The following is a 24,648-nucleotide window of genomic DNA, read 5'->3' on the forward strand; positions in this document are numbered from 1 at the left end:
TATGCACCAATGAATTGCTTTGTGAAGCCACACCATATAGTACATTCAAATCATAATGATCTTGTTACATTAAGAATTTGAAACATTTTGAGACCAAATTTTACAAATATTTAATTTCATTATTCAGAGAAAGGAATGCACTTCATGTATACAGAAAACATTGTCCAGCCATTGATTAAGTTGAATTTACACAAGCTCAAATAAATCAAAATCATAATTTTTCTGTTTGAATGGGAACACAGTTTAGTTGCTGTAGGTTCAGACTGAAAACGCCTGGTTACCCGAGCACTACTAATCCAGTAATAATTATATTAACTTATTTTATTATTCGCCTGAACCACCTTAGGTGCAGTGACATCATTGATTGCCTTTGGACTTCTAGACTTTTCTTATCGTAAAATCATTTTCCTCAAATGTCCTGATTAAATTCCCGTAAATACTAATGAAACATGAGCCCTCTCTTAAATGAAGTGTGCTAATTAATATTTTCAGACGTTGAGAAATACTTGTTTTGATAATAACATTAATGGCCACCTGTATCTTAATATTTAATGATAGAACCATAAATTGAAACTTTAAAATTAATTTACTAGTTGTAATAAAATCATTAATGTTTGAATGAACAAATATTAATACTACAGAAATGCAAAAAGTAACTTTTGAAAAACCTCATTGTTAGTCTAACACAGCGATAGTTTTGCTTCTTTTCTTTCTCAAATATTGTAATATTTACAATGATTTAAATTTTGAAGTGCCTTTCTGAATCGCCTTTATGAAAATATACTGTGTTGTGATAAATGATGTGAGATTTAGACTTATGAATTGTTACAATTATTGCTTGGTCGGAAGTGAGGGCGTAGAGTTCTGCGTTATGTTCATGATTCTGCATCGTCAAACAGGGAACATAGCTTTGAAATGTTCGAATTTAGCCTTTCACACGGGGATTTTCCTTCCATTTGGTTATATGGTCATGAACGACTTCCTTGTAGACGTTTAAAACATTCCAAATTCGGATGTTTATACATTTCTCTTACGAACGTAAAGTTAATCAGGTGAAGCAAGAAACATGACAACGGAGCGATGTTTTTGTTACGCTCAGGAATGTTTACTCAGATCTGGCGTAACTACAATGATGCATAACTGACTAAATTGAATCATAGAGTTGGCTTGTGTTGAAACATTTTCTCCTCTCTGAAGTTATTTCAAAGGATCAACAATATTTACATTGCGGGAGATGGTTAAATCATCAAACGAGGTAATTAAAGTTTCATATTTGATTTGACCGTAATCTGATGCGTTCAGTGCACGTAATGAAAGCAAGATTATCATTATTCTAGCTTGTGACTTTCAAGATTTTTAAGGTTGACGGATTGTAGTGTATGTTTATGTGTGTGTTTTTTCCGAAATATTATGAGAGTTTAATTTAAGCAACGTTTCGGAAATAATTATTGATTCCACCTGTCAACCTTGACAAAAATAATCTTCAAAGACAATCATAAAATAATTTCCAAAACCTTTAGTTAACGTTGTATTTCAACAAACGAAAACTGCAGTAGTGTTTTGAAAAACAATTAGATTATGGTAACCTGTGCTCAAAATTAATATGTCCTACGTTTCGGACACACGATTGTCATAAGTATAATATAATTCCTCCCAATACGTTTAGCGTGTTTCGCTGCAATTAATTTTTAGTAAACTAATACCGCATTTATTAGTTTCTTTTTTTTTTGGACCGCTACTCAAAAGACATGACATATTTAATTTGTACTCAAATTAAAATGAAAACTTTCACTTTTCGATTGCGCACAATCATTGCAATCTAAAAATAACACATACATACCATTTATAAACTGTACTGTTTAAGGCGATGCTCTACTGAAATTTCTAAAATTCACAATTTTCTAACTAGAGAGTTGAAATTTTACTGAATATGCATATCAATACAATCACTCATTGTAAATTTCGATTATTTCTCATAAGCACTTAGAAATTTTTTTTTTTTTTTTTTTTTTTTTTTTTTTTTTTTTTTTTTTAGTGAAAATAAATGTTTTGGTTTTGTTGATGTTATTTTGAGTAGGGAGCTATCACTTTCAGTAAGTTATTCCATTTTAATTTTAAGAATGTAAATTTGTTATATGCTACAGGCAAAGAGTCTATTAAGATTTGCAGTCCGATGTCCTCTAGATGGTAACTGTGTAGACCGAACTGGTTGAAAACATCAACTGAAAATCTTTTAATAGTTCCAACTGCACCAAAATCAACCTAATTGCTTCCCAAATCTCGATGTTGTATTTGTTTGGCATATATGCACAACAAGGATCGTAAATATGTTTTTTCTCCAGGTTTTTGCATTGTTTAGTGTTTATTGTTTATTGTTAATAAAATACCATTGACAGAAATACAATCTTAGTTCTTCCCTGAAGGAGTAAAAAACTCGTGCTCAGGGAGATATCTAAACACAAAGATAAACACAAAGATAATTTTTTGACACAAACTGGGTCAAGAAAAAAAAATTACAGGAATAAATTAAATTTAAAAATACAATTTCAATTTTAACAATTTAAGTGCTACAAATACATATACATATTAAATAAATATATATTCTTTAAAAATTAAATTCCTAACGCTATTTTTGAAATTCCTGATACTAAAATTTTCCAAATTTGGGTATTTATCAATTATTTTATTGTATAACCTTGGACCAAAGTAGGTACCATGGCTCAGAGCTGTGCTTGTGAAACACTTTGGCTCCTCTAGTCGTATAAAATCGGATCTTTTAGTTCCATATTTATGATGATAGAATTTGAATTTATTACGGTTTTTATGTATGAATATTAATAAGGTAATATAATAAATCTGTTTAATTTTCAAAACATTAAAATGAGTAAACAAAAGCTCAGATGAGTAATCAGTTGATTTATTAAGGCATATTTTAATGATTCTTTTCTGAATAAGTATTAGTGGAGTGAGATTAGAATTACAAGCATTTCCCCACCCTAAAATTCCATACTGGAGAATGGATTGAAATAAAGCTAAATAAATGAGACGTAAAATATTAATTGGTAAATATGACCGAAGTATAACAAAGATGTAAATTGTTTTACGTAATCTATTGCATAAATATGTAATATATTTGTTCCATCGTAAGTGTACATCTTGTACTTTAGTGTCTTCTCTTTCAAAGCGTACCGTTGGTCAATTAGCCTATTTCTTTGTCCGTCGATCACAACTATGTCTGCTGCATAATGAAACCTTCATTTGAAATACAATTAATCTCTTCATGCACTTCAAACTTGTTGCACTCTCTAAAACAGGTGGCAACTAGGTTCTTAATTTATTGCGACGATTTATCCTAAGAATTTATCTCTTTTTTGTATAGAAGCCAAGCATGTGTGGTAGGTTTTCAGTCTTACTGCACATACGGCCATGGTTTGCTTGATTTATGCCCGGGACACTTCTCACAACTCTAAGTTGGCATTAATTTTTGTTAACATTTATCCACTGTGAACAAGAAACACCTTTTTGGTAAAAATCTATGAGTTGTATTTAGTCTATTCTGAGAAAAGAGACTCTCCAACCCTTGTTGGGAAACTGCTTCTACTTCTCCTTCTGTTGTTTTCGCAACATCTTCCTTAGCTTCCGGACATTGGTGGGATTATCGGTGTTCAGTTCCAGATGTTCTAATCTTTCACTAATTTCATTGGAAAAACTTCTTTTTGCTTGATGGTGGTCATAATTAATTTTGCTTAGACATTTATATATGTTTTCATTTTATAAATTTGCTTCCCATGAAGATTTCATAATTACCAAACCTCTAACCTTCCTTGAGAAGTATAATTTGGCATCTGGGATGTCCGTTGGCAAATAAACTATTTCCTTGATTGCACTTTTGATTATTTTGTCGATGAAGTTTAAAAAGTACTTTCAAGTTTTCTTAAAGGCATACATTTTAATGGACATTTAATGCTGGCCAAATGTATTGTTTTTCACATGTACTTTAAAAGAAATCTAATGCAGTAATATTTGGAGGCCAGGGAATTGAACTATCACGACCTATCCAACGGTTGGAGAATCTGTCATTTTAGAAATATCTGAAGTTATAGCTGCAGTGGAACGAAAAATTTATGGTTGGCTGCATAAAAACTAATACATGGAATTAATCTATACTTTCAATAAAATTGAAAAGTTCTTCAGACAGTATTTTTAGGAGATGGAGACCAGCACAACCCTCTCCTTTGCGAAAATGCAGCGAAGAAAGGGGAACATAAATGAACAAAGAGAGAAACTTGTAAGAATTTTTAGAGTGCTGATGCTTTATCCACTAAGCCACGCCGGATATAGCACGTAGAGCTGAAAACCCGGGTTCAAATCCCGGCGCCGGAGAGAATTTTTCTCCGTTCCATTACTCTTTCATCACATGATGACGCAGAATATCTGCATGGAAATATCATATGTACTTCGGTACATCAAAACATATACGATATGCGTAATAAATCACTTTGTGATATAAGATGGCGCCTATACCGTCGGAACCCGGCCAACCAGTCACTCGTTCGAGTGCACCTCAACACATGTATGGACTTCGGCCCTGCGTTCATAGACATGTATGACGTAGTGTAGAGGGCGGCCACTAGAGGGAACCCAAGAGATGGAGCTTAATCTGAGACGATTCTAATCGGCGTCGGGGTTATATCCGGCGTGGCTTAGTGGATAAAGCATCAGCACGTAGAGCTGAAAACCCGGGTTCAAATCCCGGCGCCGGAGAGAATTTTTCTCCGTTCCATTACTCTTTCATCACAGAACCCAGAGAGTTAGAGTAGGTCATGAAATATCGGAAATTGGAAATGTAAGTTCAGGGGTGCCACAGGGCAGCGTTCTGGGGCCATTACGCTTTATAATATACGTAAATGACTTATGCCAGAATATTACATCAAATGTGAGGCTATTTGCAGACTACTGCATTATCTATAGAAATATTAGAAATAATTTAGATGTGGATGCTATTCAAACAGACTTGAATAAAATTTGTAACTGGGCGTTAATGCATACGATGAAAGTAAATGGTTCTAAAAGTAAATCTATAACATTTTGTAAAAACCAGAGAGGAAACTAGTCTTCATTATGAATTCAGTGGTGTTGTAATTCCGCAAGAACAATGTTGTAAATACCTAGGATTGTATTTATCTCCAAACTTTCTTGAGGAGAGCATGTTGATAAAGTTGCGGATAAAGCATGGAGGGCACTTCACTTTATTATGAGAATCTTGAGAAAAGCTAGCTCCAAATCGAGAGAAATAGCATATCTAACGTTAGTGCGACCGTTAATGGAATACGGAACTACATGTTTGGGATCCCTATAGAATATATCAGGTAAATTCCTTGGAAAGAATCCAGTACCGGTATAGGGCAGCTAAATTTGTTAAAGGTAAAAGAGAAGATGGAAACGATACGATAAAAGAACTTAAATGGGAAACTTTGGAAAACAGACGTAGGAAAACTAGAATAACATCATTGTATAGAGCACATCTAGATCAGAAAGAATGGGTAGACATAACGGCTCGGTTAGAAAAGCCAACATACTATGGTAGGAACGATCATGATTTTAAAATCAAATGTAGGAAACAGAAAACGGATGTAGGTAAATTCTCATTTTAAATAGAACTATAAATGATTGGAATGACCTACCTGCAGCGGTCTTTGAGGGCTGTCCTTCCTTAAGGAGATTCAAGAATAACTTAAAAAAAGTTGTGTATAAAGTGCAAATTAAAATTAAGGTGACATTTAACATTTAATTTTTTAAGGTGACATGTATTTACTTAGCCTGACGAGTTACTCCCTTGGTTTGATTTGTAAATTATTTAAAAATAGCGTGTAAGAGGGCCTTAGACTAGAAATGTTTAGCTTAAATGCAGTTCTGTTTATAAGTATGCATAAGGGTGTAATTGTTTGTCTTATTTGAGCTGTTGTATCAGTGAAGTGTGGTGAGTCAGTGAAGTTATGGTTTTTTCAGTGCAGTGATTAGTTCCGAATCAATGATAATTTATAGCGTCAATGAAATGTTTTCTATAGTGTCAGTGAAATGTGTCCTAAAGTGTCAGTGAAATGCGTCATAGTGCCACTACAGTGAGTGAGATGAGAGTAAAGTGAAAGACTATTGGAACTTATGTAGGGCCTATACATATGTAGGTTGTATTGTAAAATTAGGTTATTTTATGTTTTATTATTAATTGTAATTATTGTGTTAAATTGTATTGTGTGTTGTAATTTTATTGTATATTGTTTATATTGTGTATATCACTGCCACCGGTTGCTTGCCCACTTGCATTGTAAATAAATACATACATACAAGCAATAGGAAATTCGCTTGGCCAACGGCATCACTCCTATCTGAAATGTACTTATTGATCTCCCCTCTCCCCTATAGGTAGCCTACATCTTTCACCTCCTAGTGCTCCATTGATTATGTGAAGTTCGCCTGCTTGACACACCTTTCCAAACCATAACGCCTCCACCGCCATGCGATTACTAGCAGACCTGTATATTCTCTGACGTCTGTTGTCATTAATGAGACAGAATCTGGACTCGTCAGTAAACAGGACATTTTCCCATGAAGTACTTTCTTCGATTCTCTGTCTAGCCCATGCTAATCTTTTTCGGCGATGGGCTGGTTGAGTGCTATAAATCGTAACGTTCTATTGTAGGTCAAAACTTCTTCCCAAAGTCTATTTCTAATTCTTTGATCGGATACCCAAAGATCAGTTGTATTCTGAAGATGTTTCTGTAAATGTCTGACTATAGCAAATGGGGGTCATCTTGATTGAATGATGATGTGAAGGTCCCGTCGAGGAGTAGTCTTACGATTTGATCCACTGCCAGGTCTTTTGGTTACCAAACCTGTCTCTCGGAAACGAGAAAGCATCTTAGATATCACATTTTGAGACGTATCGGTACTCATCAAATCGACCTGACGTTTACCTCGCTGCTATAATTCAACTGTAATTTCAAATTGATCCCTTTAAAGATGATGCCTCTGCATGTTAAAATAGTCTTGTTGTTAAAATACAATTAAAAATGAATTATAACTTGGATATCGATGGCTAAGAAGAGTGTATCTACAAAAATGGTCGTTTAGATTAAGTACACTATTACTTAGATTAGGCCTAACTACGTTATTATTATGTTCACAAAGTTGGACAGATAAGGGATTATGTAGACCTTACAGCAGTAAAATTTTTGGAGATATTCAACATTTTCTTCCTCCATTGCTGTTTTTGTACGATAATGAAAATTGGTACGTGTAAAACACTGTCCTTCTGCTATATGAAAAAAAAAATAATTTTACGACTTAAAAATAAATTATTTATTTTCCTTTTTTTTCAAAATTCAAAATAGTGGCAGTTTACTGTGCAGGGATGAAGCGTTTCCCTCATAGGCCTAACTCGCAAACTTGTTAAGTTTTCATGTTCTCTCTCTTTTATTTTATTGCTGAAACTCATGTTTACAATATCATGCTCTTTCAACTACATTCCTTAATAAATAATATTTTTTTTTTTTTATTTTGTGTTAGAAGAAAATACTGATTTGACCAATTTTTTAAAATAAATTTATTTTTATCAGGCAATCTATCAAAGGTAGAGAAGTAATCTTGCACCATATTGTAGATATGACATGCATAAATACACACAAAGAATTTTAGCACAGAATGTTGGATAGTATTTTAGTTATTTGGCAAACGCTTCACCACTGCACGGTGAACTAAATTAAAAAAGAAATGTAAATATTTTTTTTTAATCTAAGTTTTGTTTTCATATAGAAGAAAGTCAGTGTTTTACACATATTAATTTTCATTATTGTACAAGATACAGTAATGGAGAAAAAAATGTTGAATATTTCCAAAATTTTGCTGCTGAAACTGTATCTAACCCCTTAACTAATGTTTTGTCCTCCAATTGAATATTTTGCAAAGCAGAAACATATATAAAAAGTTTGTCTATTTTGAGAAATACAGTATTAATTTTCAAAACAGTTGTTTGACTCACCTTCAATTTTACAGATACTACGTATCAATTCTTAGCCATCGATATGAGAAATATGATGTAGCATAGATTCATTATTTTGGAAATAAACAACTGAATTATGTTTCGAATTCTGTTGTTATGCAACATTCAGTTGTTTTCATAGTTATGAAAATGATACTACACAATTTGTATGAAAATGTTATCTGAGAATATTCCTTAGTCAAATATCCCAATTCATTTTTTAATAGTATAGTTACTTTAACATAGTCCAATATTAAAGTGGGTACTTAACTGCAATGACGTATTATTCATTACAATTTGAAATAACTCATTGGCGTCACATTGATGTACGAATCGTTCCGACTGTCAATTGCATTGTCTCGAGACTAAACCTTAAGGAACGCGGAAGCTGTTACGAAGAAGTTAGCAAAAAGGCTCTGCCTTGTTACATTTAAATGCTGGGAAAATGAACATAGAAATGAAAATAAATATCAAACTTTTATTTCATATTCCAAACATCCTTACAATGTTTAGCCCTATATAATAACAGTCATTAAGAGCATGAACGTTTCACGAAATTACAGGGATTTCTATTTGTTGGGATTGAAAGAAAATACCACATCGAAAGGATTGTATTCAATCCCATTTGCATACTAATTTCATATCTCTGATTTTATCCGTTATTGGATTCATGATTACTTCTCTGCCCTAATATAAATTTTGTGAATTATTTAAAGCTCTGTATTTGGATGGTAACACATTTACATTGAAGTTACAGATGTAATATGCTTGTCATTTTGATATATTTTGATGTGTAATGCAATTGTATTTCAGGCTCCTAAAATGTATTATAATTTCTTCTGTTAAAATTATTCTTAAGAACCGTAGCCTATATTATTATTATTATTATTATTATTATTATTATTATTATTATTATTATTATTATTATTATTATTCTCTTTTAATTATATACTTGGATAGAATTTGCTTAGAAAAACTATGTTTACATTTTGATATTTGTTATACCCTAGATCAGGGGTCGTCAGCACAGAGCACGCTCGGGCTAGCGTCTCTTACCCGCTGAAAACGCAGTGCACCGTGGTGCACTCCGTAGCTGCTAGTGGGTATGCTCTCTATCTCTCCCTGCTGCACGACGGTGCATACGGGTCGGCACCGCGTACCCTTTGCACATTTCAGCGAGTGCTGACGACCACTGCCCTAGATCATATATGTAACAGACAGGTCATCGCTATGTTAAAATCGTTTGCACTTTGAAGAGAACAACCTCCAGGTTCGCCACCCGTCCGCCGTAAACGAACACGAGATGGCAGTACAGTCGCTAATGCAATTTAAATGGAAATTATGACTTGACTCCTTATGTAACAACTAGATGGCAGCGTAGTAAACCTGACAAAAATTGTTAACGTCAAAGCCTGTAAGGCCGACCTATCTGGGGTAAATATGACCTAGGGTTATACATATAGGTATGTATTGCTTTTGGATTAAAATATAATACAAAGTTTCGTAAATTTTCCTGGCCAAAGCCCAAACTCAACTATGCGATGACCTTGCACGACCCATGGGTCTATTTTGAAGATAAATTGTGCTAAAGTATTAATACCGTATAAATAAGAGTACGAATTAATTACCTATTGTTAAGTAAAGACAGGCATTATCGTGTTTTCTTTATTGTTTGTAAAAACATTTTGAAAAGATTTATAACCTTATACGAAGTAGGCCTATATTAATTACGAATATTTTTAATTCTACATTTTACGCAAAGCTACGGCAACCCGTGTTTTCGTTATGACCCATAGGTTAGGAATCCTTCATATAATACAATACATGGAAACATGGCCTTTTCACAGTCTAGTATATACACTCACGAAGCTTAATACATAGTAAAATACATCCATAGATATTTGCTGACCACTAGGATCGCTAATATCGCCTCATTACAGACAATGCGAAATAGTACCGGCACAGACTATTGTTCCTAGCACCCTCACAACTCAAGTTTCGTGACTGTATATTGTAGATTGTGGCCTTTTGTAATTATTTCATAACAATTCAAAAAGTGATGCTCTTTGCATGCAATTTTAAGGGCATTGTTTTATAATAAAAATGTTCTTTCTTTTTAACATATATTTATTACAAACTAATAATGAATTTCATGTTGCAAAGAACTCGGTAAATTAAATTATGCAAGCTTTCCGAGACCTAGGCTATTTTATGAAACTATTCGTACATTCAGAGAGACGGACATTATGATTATTGGGATGACATCAATGGTAACGGTATTGTTTCATTCTCAGTATACTTTTTTTTTTCAAATGACGTTTCTAAGATTTTTTATTTGTAAATATCATATTTAATTTTTTCGATCAAGGAAAACCTCAGTATGAACAAATCTTCTAATGAATAACATTTAAAAGAAATAATTTCTATCATAATTAATACCGACAGCTACGAACTATGACAATTTTTGGATACAGAAATTACATTTTAGTTTGCCGCAGTGTCTTGAAACTGTTTTCCATTTAGCAATTTCATAAAGAGAAAATTCCTAAATTACCACTATGTACGAATAAATTAGCAAGAGTCTTCCTGTATGTTACTTTATTGTTGGATAATTTTAAAAAGCTTGTTTGAATTGATATCAGATGTTCATAAAATTAATTCTCTTTTCTGAACCTTCAATGCCGATAGTTTTAGTAAATGGAACGTGTGCCTATTTCTAGGCAAGTGGACTTTGATTCCGAGTTCAACACAAAATACTTTATAGCATACTAGGCTCAGCTAGCATACTTAATTAAGTTTAATATTTTAATGAATCTGTGTTAACTATTTTATTCATGAACGAGTTTATAACATGAAATTCAAACTTATTATCTCTGGACATAAAGGTAAAGTTATGCATAATATTCATGACATATGTTATTCATAACAGGAAATCCTTTCATAAAAAATGGCATAGCAACGAGTTGGCATCCAAGACAGACGTCTACGTACACGTGTAGCATGGAATACAGAAATATTTTGCTCGCTTTCTTGTGCTTGGGACAGGTGAGTAATAGTTAAACTACATTATGGCAAAGTTATCAGCTCTCACGAACTTCCTTTACAGTTTTAAAAGCTTCACATGTAGGGAAATCCGTAGCAGCAGGAATGGGCTTCTTGAGAGTCGTCAGAAGGTACACAAAACAGACCATAAATTGAAGTGTTCAGTAGAAATCTGTACATGAGTTTTGATAATAATTTTGAGAGTGAAATAAATAGATGTTTCTATATACAATTTTAGAAAAGAAAGTCTTACAAGCAAACATTCTGATGGAGGCAGATAAAAAAGTTTTATTTTCCTTTTACCATGTTAATAATTTCAAAAGAAGTGCTTATACAAACTTTGGCCACTCGACCACAATTACGAGAGCCGTAAAAAATAAGTTCGCCAGGGGCCGTTAACAGAAGGAAAACACAATTTCATTGAAAAAATTTATTGGAACACACACAGCATTGAGCTATTCCCCACCGGAAATGACACATTTGTCATATCATAGAATCGACAGAGACGCTGGTTCCGATCCCGGGAGGCTGACTTCTACGACACAAGGATACAACATTGATTTCACGGTATGACAAATGTCTAAACTCCAGTGGGGGATATGGTGACAAATAGCGAAAAAATTGCTGTATATCTTTCAGTAAATCATTCCATGCAATTGTGCTTTTTTTCTGTAAAGTGCCCAAGGAAAAAATCACTTTCTGGACGGCAAATATGAGCAAAAGTGTGCCCAAAATTTGGATAAGCACTTCTTTTGACATTATAAACATGGTGGAAGAAAAAAATTAACTTCTTTATCTGCCTCCATAAGAATGTTTGCTTGTTAGCTTTCGAGTAACGCCGCTTTCCTCCTGTGATGGCTCAGCGGCCTAGACCATCAGTCTGTCACACAGACGTTTGAGTCAGTCTCCTGGTCATTTATTCATTCATAGTGTTCTACGCAAGGGCAGGTCTTTCTCTGGAAACCCAGCTTTCTCCAATCATTCCAATTTTCTGCCTTCCTTTTTGTCTCCGCTTATGATCAATATTTCTTCCATTATATAGTATCTTCTTCCGCCTCGAACTCTTTTCCCGTTCACCATTTCTTCCAGTGCATCCTTCAGTAGGCAGTTTCTTCTCAGCCAGTGACAACCAATTTCTTTTCCTCTTCCTGATCACTTTCAACATCATTCTTTCTTCACTTAGTCTTTCTAACACGTTCCATTCTTCACCATATCCACATTTTAAACGCTTCTAGTCGCTTCTCTTCACTTCGTCGTAATGTCCATGTTTCTGTCCCATACAATGCCACACTCCATAGAAAGTACTTCACTAATATCTTCCTGAGTTTTTTTTTCAGAGGTCCGCAGAAGATGCTCCTTTTTCTATGAAAAACTTCCTTGGCAATTTATATATCCTCCTTTTGACTTTATGGCAGCAGCTCATGTTACCGCTTATAGTATGTCCCATCTATTCGAAGCTGTCCCTGCTCTACTGCTTCATTTAGAATTCGCAAGTTTAGCTTCTTTATGTTTCTTCCTATTACCACAGTCTAGTATATACAGTCACGAAGCTCAATACGTTGGGAATATGCATCCATAGATAGTTGCTAACCACTAAGATCGCTACTATCGCCTCATGACAGACAAAGCGAAATAATACGGGCACAGTCTATTGTTCCTAGTATCCTCAACAACTCAAGCTTCGTGACTGTATATACTAGACTGTGCTATGACTATGGTCTTCGTCTTATTTGCATTTATCTTCATCCCATAATGTTCACATTTGTCATTTAGCTCCAGTAGCATATCCCTTTGTATCATCTCCTCTTCTTCTAACAATTAGTGGGCCCTATCAGCACCAAATCTTATGCACTTTAGTCTTCTTCCTCCTACTATCACTCCTTCCATAGTCTGAAAACAATTCTTCAGTAAATCCTCCAAGTATATCTTGAACAGGGTAGGTGATGAAGGACATCCTTGACGTACTCCTCTCCCTATTTCACTTCCTTCTGACATTTGTTCTATTATGTTTGCAGTTTTTCTTGAGAAAGGTAAATGCTGTAGCTTCCTGTTTCTTTCCGCACACCGCTCTCTCTTTTACATCTTAAAAGATCACAGAGGGTTCCAGCATAGAGGTGAGGAGAGTGGATTTGACTAATTAGGCCTTCCGGACTTCACCGCAAGGATTAATTATCAGTTCTATCAAGGTTTTTGATCCGATGATAGACCGGGAAGTCCCAATTAGTACTCCTGGTCTAGCCTTGGATTTTTAATTGAAAGCTCTATAGTGACACTTGATGCGGACAAAGTCGCAGTTTGGGGGTTTCTCCCGAAGTTCTTCCATTTCCCTATATTTGGCATACAAATTCATTCCGTTCGAAATGCAATATATCATAATTTCACAGCATTCCTTGATCGACTGGCTGTCGACAGGCAAAAGAGTTGGTGAAGAGGCAATGGGATTGTCTTTTTCGAAACCTAGATACACAGCGAACTTTAGCCTAGTCGCCTGGTCTAGGTGGGAATGCACCTCTTTTGGATCTTACTACACTGCTCCGTTTTACCTACTTAGATATAACTCGTGGAGCAAGTCCCCCTGCAATCCGCAAGCATCATGCTTATGTAGAGCAGATTTATGCCACGAAAATGACTGTTTTTTACTTATTCATTAATTTGTCGCTAGTAAAATAATAACAGGCCCCAGGAGAATGGGAAACAGCGGAAACATTAGAACCGGAAACTACATCTAGTCCTTCCACATTTTGTTTCATCTGCGCACAACCAAGCGTTAAATTTGGGAATAGTTTACTATAATTTTCTGTAATTATGTTTCCGTCTGTTATATTTAAGTGCACCCGATGTAGTTTTGTAGGGTTAAGACTTACTAGGACCACTATCGCTATCTTCTGATTCCGTTGCCACTATTTCACATCAAATCTTATGACATTGCCAATTTCTTAGTGCCCTGGCACTTCACAAAACACGACTGGAACAAAGAAATAATGTTACAGAATACTGACTTCCGTGTTGCTTTGTATGTATACCGAATATGTTGATTTCCTTTTTCTCTTTCGGTGTTTCCAAAACATTACATCCAACTTATTACATGCTTACGTGACAGGTTAGTTTATTTAAAGATTTGAAGAGAGAATTTAATGAGATATTTGGAAATAAACGGAAAATCAGTGTTTGCATTATTTTTGTGTAGCCAAAAGTAATGGCTTTCTTAATGCGTCGCTGAAATAATGTTTATTCTACGAAAATCAGGCTGTCACCTGGACCTGGAGACATATGAGGGATTGTTTAAGTAGAAATCTATGATGCACAAATCGACTGTACAGCACTTGTAACGCAGAAGCACTACATGCAGAAATTACTTTAAATGCATAAATGGAATATAATACATATTCGTGGCTTGGATCGTAACGATCGTACATGATATAATCAAATACCTTACTATAATAATACCGGACAGCTAGCAGTTTTGCGTGCGAACGGCGCAGGTGCTGCTACCTAGGCGGCAGGGTGTGCCGAAACCCGTGAAACAAGCTGTACTCTACTACAATGTAGATTGTTGCTGGACTAGTAAATAGTTTTATCCTGGTTTTATTAATTAGTGCTGTAGTAAAATGTCACGGTGTATATGTGCTGTTTATAACTGCTACAATTACAGCATTACGAACTGCTCCAAATAGTACTTTCGGTTTCTGAGGGATCATAAAACGTGAGTCAACAAAATTCTTTAGTAGACTTAATGCCTTCGTCTCTGTGTTGATAGAATAATAAAATTTAACTTTTTTATTTGAGTCCAATAAATGAGTAGAGTTAAAATGTATTTAACGTTTTAAGGCTTTAGCAAATTTAGTTTTGTTGTTGTCCATATGCCTTTACTAATTATTACAAGCATCAGATTACTACCAATTTTATCTTTGCAGTTGTCAGCAGTGCGTATATAAAGCGTTATTTTAAGTTCATTCTTAATGTCAGAATTGATTTTCGCTCACTAAAGCAAAGAAAAAAATATGTACAGATTACAGAAAATAATACTACGCATGCAACATTTCTCATAATATACAGCTTTGATATAAAATAATAATGTTACATTAAATATTATTCAGCATTTCTTAAGTGTCTCATATATTATTCCATATTAGCACCTCACGTTGTAAACAATAGTTCGATTCCCTCTATGTTAATATTTGTATTTGTGGTCGTAATACCACACCTCTGCGCTAGATGTCAGCTCCGCAACATTTCGCGCACTCTTCAATGCTGGTAGTATACAGCTGTCCGGTATTATTATAGTAAAGTATTTGATATAATTGTAGCACATGATCCAGATCGTATGGTTGGCAACACTGCAGATGACGTATATTAAAACTAAACGTTATACAGTATTGTTGTTCAAATTATATTTGACGAAAATACAACGTTCCATCCATAATCCATTGTTGCAATTGCTGTTAGTGTTAATCCATGAAAAACTGACTTTTAATATTGCTTAGTCTACAATTATGAGCATGTGAGTAAATAGTGAAATAACGAAACTTCACATTGATTTAGATATTTTAAAGCGAATATAAAAAAATTATGCTCTAACAATCATTTTAGGGCACTATCAAACTCTATGAATAGCTTTCAATTTTCATGGAACGTAAATATTAATAATTATTTTTTCCATTCTCCTAACGGAACAAAATAGGCATTTTCCCTGAAATCCGATGTCTAGTAATGAGATATTTCATGCTGGAAAAGCGAGTGTTCGATATCTCCTTAACCATAAACAGTTTTAATAATTGTATTACCGATAAATTTATTGTAATTTATTTTCTAACCTAAAATTACTCTGTAATGGTTTTGGATAAATTTAGGTTTGTTTCTTCTCTCATTTTGCGAGTTTCAAATATATTTAATTATGCCACATACACTAAATTCTGTAACTACTAAGCTCTGTTAATAATATTGGTTCTGTGTCGAGTTCACGCATAGGTCTCAATGTAATTGTTATTTTTTCATTGGCTTAGTAATATAATTTGGTTTGATTTCATCGTATATCGGATTAACACACAAATCAACGCCTGTCCCGCCCTTTGTTGTCGATAAATTTGACAAGGGTTGCTGATTTCATGACACGGTTCAGTTCCCAAGCGATTCATTTTCTCCAATTTGTTACGTGGTCTAGTATATATTTCGTTCGACCTGTGGTATGATATAAATATGTCAAAATTAGTATTTTAAACATTATGTATTGTCAGTTCGCCTACACAACGTAACGATTGAAAATCGAGAATGATAAAAAACAAAGAAGAACTTGGTAAATTTTCTACTAGGTGTATTACAGAATTTGTTGACACAAATATTAACATTTTCAGTCTTAAGATGGCCCATACCGAAGATTAATCAACATTACTTATTACATCGGAAAAAAAGTCAAGTTATTCGAATGTGAAGGTAACTACAACGCCAGTAGTGTGTCTCATTTGTTCGCCGACCCGGGTGGCGCAAGCCGTAGAGTCACGCAATGACTCTACGGCTTGGTCCGAAGGGTTGTGGGTTCGAGTCCCGCCTTGGGCATGGGTGTTGTGTTTGTGTTAGTTTAGTAAACAGAAATCAGAAAAACTGAAACCTGACAAAAAAAAAATCAGTGTGTTGTTGTTTACGTAAGCACAGTAGGCATACTAGAGGCAAGTGCAGGTAAGAATTGTTTTCGAATCGATGATTCAGAAGGTGCCTGATATTTTGTGTACTTTTCTATAAACCCTTTAAAGTGAGCATTGTCTAACGATTTGAATGGAATATTGCAACTTATCATCATTCGACACAAATCCTGGCAGAAGTCATATTTCATATTTGAGGCGGAATTTGAACTTGAGCCCTTATTTTCTTTTAACATAGAGCAACATTTTTCATGTGTTTCTGTGTATTACAGTGATATTCTATCGGTTGTTTTGTTATCTTTTTAATGCACACATACATAACCGACATTTAATTGTTTCACCAGTATCACTACTAAAAATGTGGACACCATATTCTTGTATTAAAGAATACACTCTATGTTTTTCAACATCTGCCTTCGGCATTATGATCACTTCACTGAACACAAATGAAGAATATGTTTACGTATCTCAATGTTCTCTGTTCACGTACGGACGAGGATTGACTGAGAACGCAGAGTGGCAGTTGTTTTCGGTGTTCGCGTGGTGCTCTCTGCTGACGGTACCCTGTTGTATAGCTATCTACTTGGGATGCGTGCATATCTCATGCCATAGTCTATGCGTACTGTACTTGTAAACCGTAAACATGACTTTTATTTGACTTCTTTCTGCTGTCTACTTATTAGCAACCATGAGTTAACACTGTTATTATTGTCTTCTGTTAACACGAGAGTCAGGTAGGAGAGGAATGAGTCGAAGAAAGGGATAAATATCATAAAATATGGCATTTATAATTCTCAGGAACACGACATGCATGAAGTACGGTAACAAAACAAGTCGTCCACAGGCACAACATCCAATCATATTCTCTAAATCCACATATTCTTTTGATCGTTATATTTAATATCCACTTTTTTAAGTTCACTCATTTTAAGTACATTTTTGACATAATAGATTTCAGCGCCAAATTATCACACAACGCGTTCAATTTGGAAATTTATGGAGCTCATTACCGAAAGGAATAACGAAATCACCATTATGGATCTGGTTTGTGGCCATCAAAATGTTAGACATCCCATTAAAAATTCGTTTGTCCTGAAATTACGACATGTTGAACAAATAGTTGGAAATTATTATGTATCAGAGGGAATTATCTGGAGGTCCTTACTTAGGCTATACTTAGACGCGGAAAAAGAGGGTGCGGAACTACAGATAAAATAGTAAAATTAGACAATATTCCTAAGCGAAATTCATTTTACTTCACCCAATATTGTGTTTTTATAAGTTACATTATTATTAGGTAGGTACAACCTTGTACTTATAAAACATAATATTGTGTGAAGTAAAAATGAATTTATCTAAAGAATGTTATAAAATATTAGGTATAATAGCCGCCACAATAGTCCAGACTTGCAATCATGTGGACGCGGGTTTGATCCCCGGCGTACTCCAGATTTATAAATGTTGGACAAGCACGTGGTCCAGGTAACACCGAGGTTTTCTACGGGCGCTCCGGTTTCTCTGTGGGATCCCAATAATTCTCCATAATCATCTCACCTCATTGCGGGTGTAGCGTAGACGAGCCTCTTTTGACGCACCCTGGACAACGACTCTTTCGTTAAATTGGTCTACAGAACTGGCTCCATAAATGTGAAAGAAGAATAAAATATATGTATATATAGGACTATACATATATATTATGTTATAGTACATTATGCAACGAGCCTATAATGGTAGTAATTAAGACGTGAGTTTGTTTGTTTATGAAACGAGCGCAAGCGAGTTTCATAATTTTCATATGAGCGTCTTAATTACCATTATAGGCAAGTTTCATGCGACTTTTTATGCTCGACCATATTTCTAACTTGAAATTATTCATAAGTATTCATGTTATGGTTATGTAAGTGAGGAGCGGAACTGACCTGAATTGTGAGATGTGCGCAGACGCGAAAGTATTGATTTTTTCCGAGGCACGAATGTCATTGACCTTGATATAATCTAGAGAATAACATGAACATTAGTCTTGATATAACCTGGAAATTGATTTAGAATTGAAAAACGAGATGACAAATTGAATTTATTTTAATATTATTTACAATTAACGCTAATTATTATAGTAACAGAACATAACCTTCTGCGACAGTATTGGATTTTCAGCCTCCGTGACTTTTCGCTAATTGTCTTTCGATTGCATATCCGAGAATAATCGATACTTGAGGTTTTATAATGGTACAATGGTGATTTCTCATTGGCTGAACAACTGAATTATAATGAATAGGTGTACTTTAATGAGGTGCATTAAAGGGCTACTACCAGGTGTATAATTACTACATTTCGGCATGGTCGAGCATAAAATAAATTATTTTTATCAGATGGCCTTACTAAAAAATGGGTGTTATACCCAATGTATATCTTACATTTTTCTATTTATTTTGTGAATTTCAGGAGCAATGAACTTTTATTATTTGAAATTCTTTATATTAGGGCTCATTTCGTGGAAATTCAAACATCATCATCAGTAGCTCTACAACTCATTGCTGAGTCTTGGCTTCCTCAAGGACTCGTCTCCAGCCATCGCGATCCAAAGCTGGATATTCAAACAACAGACATTTAAGTTATGGATATTATCGAAAATTGTTAAAAAAGAAAATTTTGTTAGTAAGCTTATGTACAGTATTAGTTAAAAAATGGTTACCTGCCTACGTAGAATACACTTCAGTGTTTCCTGCAAAATTTTCAAGTTGATCTATAATATCTGCGAAATATAATGAACTGTAAAATTAAACAAATATGTAAGAATTATCGTAAGAGCGTTTATGATTGAAACTAAAAAGAATTTATAACAGGAAATTCCTAGACGTTTGTTGCGGATTTTTATTCAAGTGTCTTTGGAATTAGTTCTTGCATGTTTATATTGTGAAACACTTTTCTCTAGTTTATAATCATTGATTTTTGTTGCCTACAGAGAGGGTAATTTTGATATGACTTCAATAATTGAATCACTTTCTGATTGCTCTGTTGCATGACGATGAAACAAGTCTTGTATTAACTACAACTTTCGTGTTCTATCGGGCTGAACTTGACGTGGAACGGATGACCTGCAACAAACAGTTATACATCTACAGGATGTCCATAAAGGATGCGGAAATTCGTACATTGCTCAATAAATGACAAATACGTGATTTCACTTAAATAACTAGTAGCCATTAAAAGCATACCTTCATGTTCCTTTATAATGTTTATAGATTTCGATATGTATAACCTTAGTGTCCATACAGACATCAAATTGATATATTCCCACATCTGCGCCAGCAGGTCAGATTTGATTGTCGCAATGGCGGAAGTTACTTTTTCTTGCAGATGAGAAACGTTACGAATCTCCTCTATATAGACCAGACCTGGGCGCTATTAGGTCCATTGAGTCATTGCAGACCACCCCTCAATTGATTAAATTTTTCCGAGACTTTTCCCAACTGTAATACGAATGCCAGGTATCCGTTATCTTATAATGCCAAAGTAACATCTTACCATTACTAGTTATATCTAGGCTAGTGAAGCTCGTAAATTATACACCATCGTGAAATAACCGATTCGAATTACACGTATTGTGAAATTCTTTGTGAGATATGACTTATTAACTAATCCACTTCAGTTCTAGTGTCATGTGTGGTGTTTGTATCTGAATCCTATATTCTTTACTTATAAATACAAGAGAATAGCAATCCCATTTTATGAAATATGGTAAATTCATACCACTATACAGGTTAATTAATTATTTGCATACAATTTTTATAGTTTATATTGAGATAGAAAACGATTTTTTTCTAGTAGTGTTTCCAACAAATAATTCAGGAGACCAAGTTCGATTCTTGAGGTATTTCTCTCTCTCTTTTTTTTAAGGGTCATGTAGACTATGTGTGATTTGTCTTCATCTTCTAAGCGATAGATCTTACATGATCTGGTGGTTGGCTTTTCCTCTTAGTCTCAGCATATTATCCATATATCTTAATGTTCTCCGAACTCTTGTCTCGTTCACCATTCCTTCCATTGCATCCTTCAGTAGGCAGTTTCTTCTCAGCCAGTGACCCAATCAATCCCTTTTTCTCCCCCTGATCAGTTTCGGCATCATTCTTTCTTCACCTACTCTTTACAACACAACTTCATTTCTTATTCTATCTGTCCACTTCACACGCTCCGTTCTTCTCCATATCCACATTTAAAACGCTTCTAGTCGTTTGTCTTCACTTCGTCGTAATGTTCATGTTTCTCCCCCATACAATGCCACACTCCAAACAAAACACTTCACTAATCTTTTCTTTAGTTCTTTTGTCATAGGTCCGCAGAAGATGCTTCTTTTAGGAAATATCATCAGGTCTACTAAACAAATAAGTCTATGAAGAAGTTAACAGGGATGAAATTAAGTAGGAGGGTATCATGTATTTGTTTTCAAAGGTGTCAGATCATTCTCGATCAACTTGTACAACTTTCGTCATACAGATTTGTGTTGCAGAGTTTGTTTGTGCAGTGTACATCCAGCGCGGAGTATGGAGCTCAGTTCAAGGCAGCCCTGGCCGCACAAGTTGCTGCAAACCGTGCCGCCATTGCCGGGACCCTCGCCGACAAGTACTGGGCCCAGGCGCGTGCAGAGCATACTATTTCCATAGATCACATGAGAAGGTCCCGCGAGAAAGCGTATTTCTCAGACGTATATAAAAAGAGAGCACAGAAATTAGAAGAAGTAGCCAGGAAGGAAGAGATTGCGGCGTTGGATGATAAGAAACAAGCTCGCCTTCTGGAGGAAAACACTCAAAAATTAAGAGCAAGAGCTAGAGAAATAGAAAGTAAAGCGAAAATTAAAGAAAACTTAGCAGTAGAGTACAGAAGCAAGGCTAAAGAGCAATATAAGGAGGCACAGTTAGCTGAAATTGCAAGTAGGGAAGCGAAAACAAAAGCAGAAGAATATGAAAACACTGCCTCGATTTCAGAGAGTATGGTTGCAGATTTAGAAAAGAGTGTTGACAGTCTTCATACTATGATAAGAAGACTCCGGAAGAAAGTCCAGGATTACACAAATAAAGCCACGTATGAAAAGGCAGTTTCTGTAAATCATTTGAAGAGAGCTATTGTCTACAAAAAGAATGCTGGAGAGTACGAGAGAGCTGCGAGAGAAACTATTGTAAGTGCAAAAGAGTTGCAGCACTTAGCAATGGGGCTGTACATCCAAGCGGAGGAAGAAAGGAGTAAGATTAAAGTGGAAGATGTAAAGGCTAAATACGATAAATATATATCGCAATTATTCCAGAGCCAGGCAAGCGATAACAGGCATTTTGCTGATACACAATTTAAGGAATCCAAGTTTTATGAAAGCAGAGCAAAAATTGCAAGGACTAGATCAGCGGCGTACCGCAAAACTGCTCAGGAAATCAGAAAGACTGCTTTAGCCGGTCTCCCACGGAACGCATATCGTAGTAGAAGAAGGAATATTCAAGACGCTGCCAAGGTTATAGCTCTGTAATAGTGGTATAATTGTTCAAATTTATAAATTTGTTATATTAGGACAATAGACGTGCGAAATACGTGAAATTTCTGTCACGTAAGTAAAAATTACATCTTATATAGGAAAATATTCAAAATAGGCCATGATTGTAATATTGCAAGTGTGATGGAAATGTGCAATTTTGAAATAAAGTAAATATGTGAATATGTGAATAAGTTGTTTCCAAACAGAACATATTTTGAAAGGAATAATTTTAAAGACAAAATCAAGATTATAGCGTGACAGTAGTGGGCAAAGTTAGAAGTGTTAAATAAATTAATTGTAGAGATTGTATTAAAACCATAACAGTGAAACAAGTGACATTTTTGTGTTATGTAAATAGTTTCCGCACAAAGAATATCTTAGAGAAGGAATTTAAAAAAATACGAACAAGATTTCAATTTTGCAATAGTGATTGAAATGTTCAGTTTTTAAATAAATTGATTATTATCGTTATATTAAAGCCATATAAATGTAAAATATTTTTAACCTTTTGTCTTATACGAGTATGTTAATAAATTCTTTCCATATGAAACTTAACTATTTATTAGTTCTACATTATTTGGCCAGATGTATTTTTTGTTTGTAGGAATAACACAGACATTCTGCCCATAAATTTAACTGTGATTCAATCCTGATGAAAAGTGCGAATTGTATAGCTGAGTGTAAGATAATTGCTCCTACATTTCGGAATTACAGCTTATTTCCTACTGCAGCCTTGAAGATTGGTTAAGGAAGGGCGCGCACGACAGACAGTCTGTGGCCGACTGATGTGTAGGTGACCAGCACACACGACCGATATTTTTATGAGTGAAAAATTCACGCGAACATGACCGTTTAGTTTGTAGTGACTGTGTATGAAAATGGACGAACAGCATTTGCGATGTTAGTTTTGTACCTGCGATATTGTCGTTGAGAAAGACGTAATAAGACATTTCTGGGTCCATTCAATTGTCAGCCAACGTTTACTCAAAGAACAATGTCATACATTACATGAGGAATTACTGTCGTATGTCAAAAAGCTGATATTTTTGTCATGGTATTTGCCACTAGAAGTATCATATAAAGGACGGCTTTTTTGTACCTCAATGATCAACTTCTCCGCGTCAATATCCATTGCAAGACACGCAACTCGACAGCTCTTTCTCCAGAGAAAGACAACTATGTACAGTGGAGTCCCTCCGTTAGAATCTTCTGTTATGGAAACTTCTAATTTGGAAAGCTAGCCGACTCCACCCACTACAGGAACACCACTCAATACGTTACTGATAAGGCGATCGCATTGCTCATCCTCGACCTTGAAATCAGAAGATACATTAAAGAAGAAGAAATAAATTTATTTACTTATACATTAAAATACAAACTTAAATGAGAATCATTTTAACATTTAAATATGTACACATACAAATATAAGAGTAACAAATTACAGTGGTAATTTCTCTAAATATAATATTATTGTTTTAACATTACTTATTTACGTACTTACTGGCTTTTAAGGAACCCGGAGGTTCATTCCCGCCCTCTCATTATTCCGCCATTGGTCCCTATCCTGAGCAATATTAATTCAGTCTCTATCATCATATCCCACCTCCCTCAAATCCATAATAATATTATCTTCCCATCTACGTCTCGGTCTCCCCAAAGATCTTTTTCCCTCCGGCCACCCAGCTAACACTCTATATGCATTTCTGGATTCGCCCATACGTGCTACATGCCCTGCCCACCTCAAACGTCTGGATTTAATGTTCCTAATTATGTCAGATGAAGAATACAATGCGTGCAGTTAATTAACAACAAAAAATAGTCGTTTAGACTGATACCCTTTCACAATACATTTACTCAGTTAAAAAAAAAAAAAAACAAGTTGAAACTGGTAGAGAATCTGCTGTGTGGTCCCTCCAATGCTTAAAGACAAATACCTATCTTGAGCAATAAGTAGTATTAAAACAGTAAATAGTGTTTGTACTCACGCGGTTTCTTACACCGCGCCCTCTGTCTACGAGTCACCGAGTTCATCGCTCGGCAGTGGTTGCATCGCCGAGGTAGGAGCGGGCAAAGAAGACCAATAAGATAGTACACAGTACGTACAAACGTATTAAATGACCTTTGATTAGCTATTAGTTTTACCCCCTTTTATGAAAAACGAAAGGACTGCACTGTACCTACTAAACTTTCGGCCGTTTGCTAAAGACATACAAATGTGTATGTCCCATTATTTACGCCTCAGTCGAATGGGTAAATGGGACGTACTCCATCTTTTTTGTCGGCCCGACAATTTTATACGTCATGTGTTCGAATTCATTAAAAAATATGATGTCCATTGCGACTGACAAAATAGTAGGAGACCGACTGTCTGTCGTGTGCGCATCACCTTAATCTTTTCGGTGCAGTATGCTTGT

At 35.0% G+C, this 24,648-nt stretch overlaps 1 protein-coding gene across 2 annotated transcripts; it reads left to right on the forward strand.

Moving 5' to 3' along the window:
* The first annotated feature begins 1,065 nt into the window (after positions 1-1,065).
* Positions 1,066-24,112, forward strand: LOC138698195 (caldesmon-like). 2 transcript variants are annotated; one of them, XM_069823971.1, is made up of 3 exons: positions 1,066-1,255; positions 10,968-11,083; positions 21,224-24,112. In XM_069823971.1, the coding sequence occupies exons 2-3, from the start codon at positions 11,039-11,041 to the stop codon at positions 22,226-22,228; spliced, it is 1,050 nt and encodes a 349-aa protein (XP_069680072.1). In that variant the 5' UTR covers positions 1,066-1,255; positions 10,968-11,038; the 3' UTR covers positions 22,229-24,112. The 2 variants fall into 2 exon arrangements, with proteins under 2 accessions (XP_069680072.1, XP_069680073.1); XM_069823972.1 differs by having other exon boundaries at positions 1,067-1,255; positions 21,239-24,112.
* The last annotated feature ends 536 nt before the right edge of the window (positions 24,113-24,648 follow it).

This window comes from Periplaneta americana, chromosome 4 (genome assembly GCF_040183065.1).
Source record: "Periplaneta americana isolate PAMFEO1 chromosome 4, P.americana_PAMFEO1_priV1, whole genome shotgun sequence".
Taxonomy (NCBI): Eukaryota; Metazoa; Arthropoda; class Insecta; order Blattodea; family Blattidae; genus Periplaneta; species Periplaneta americana.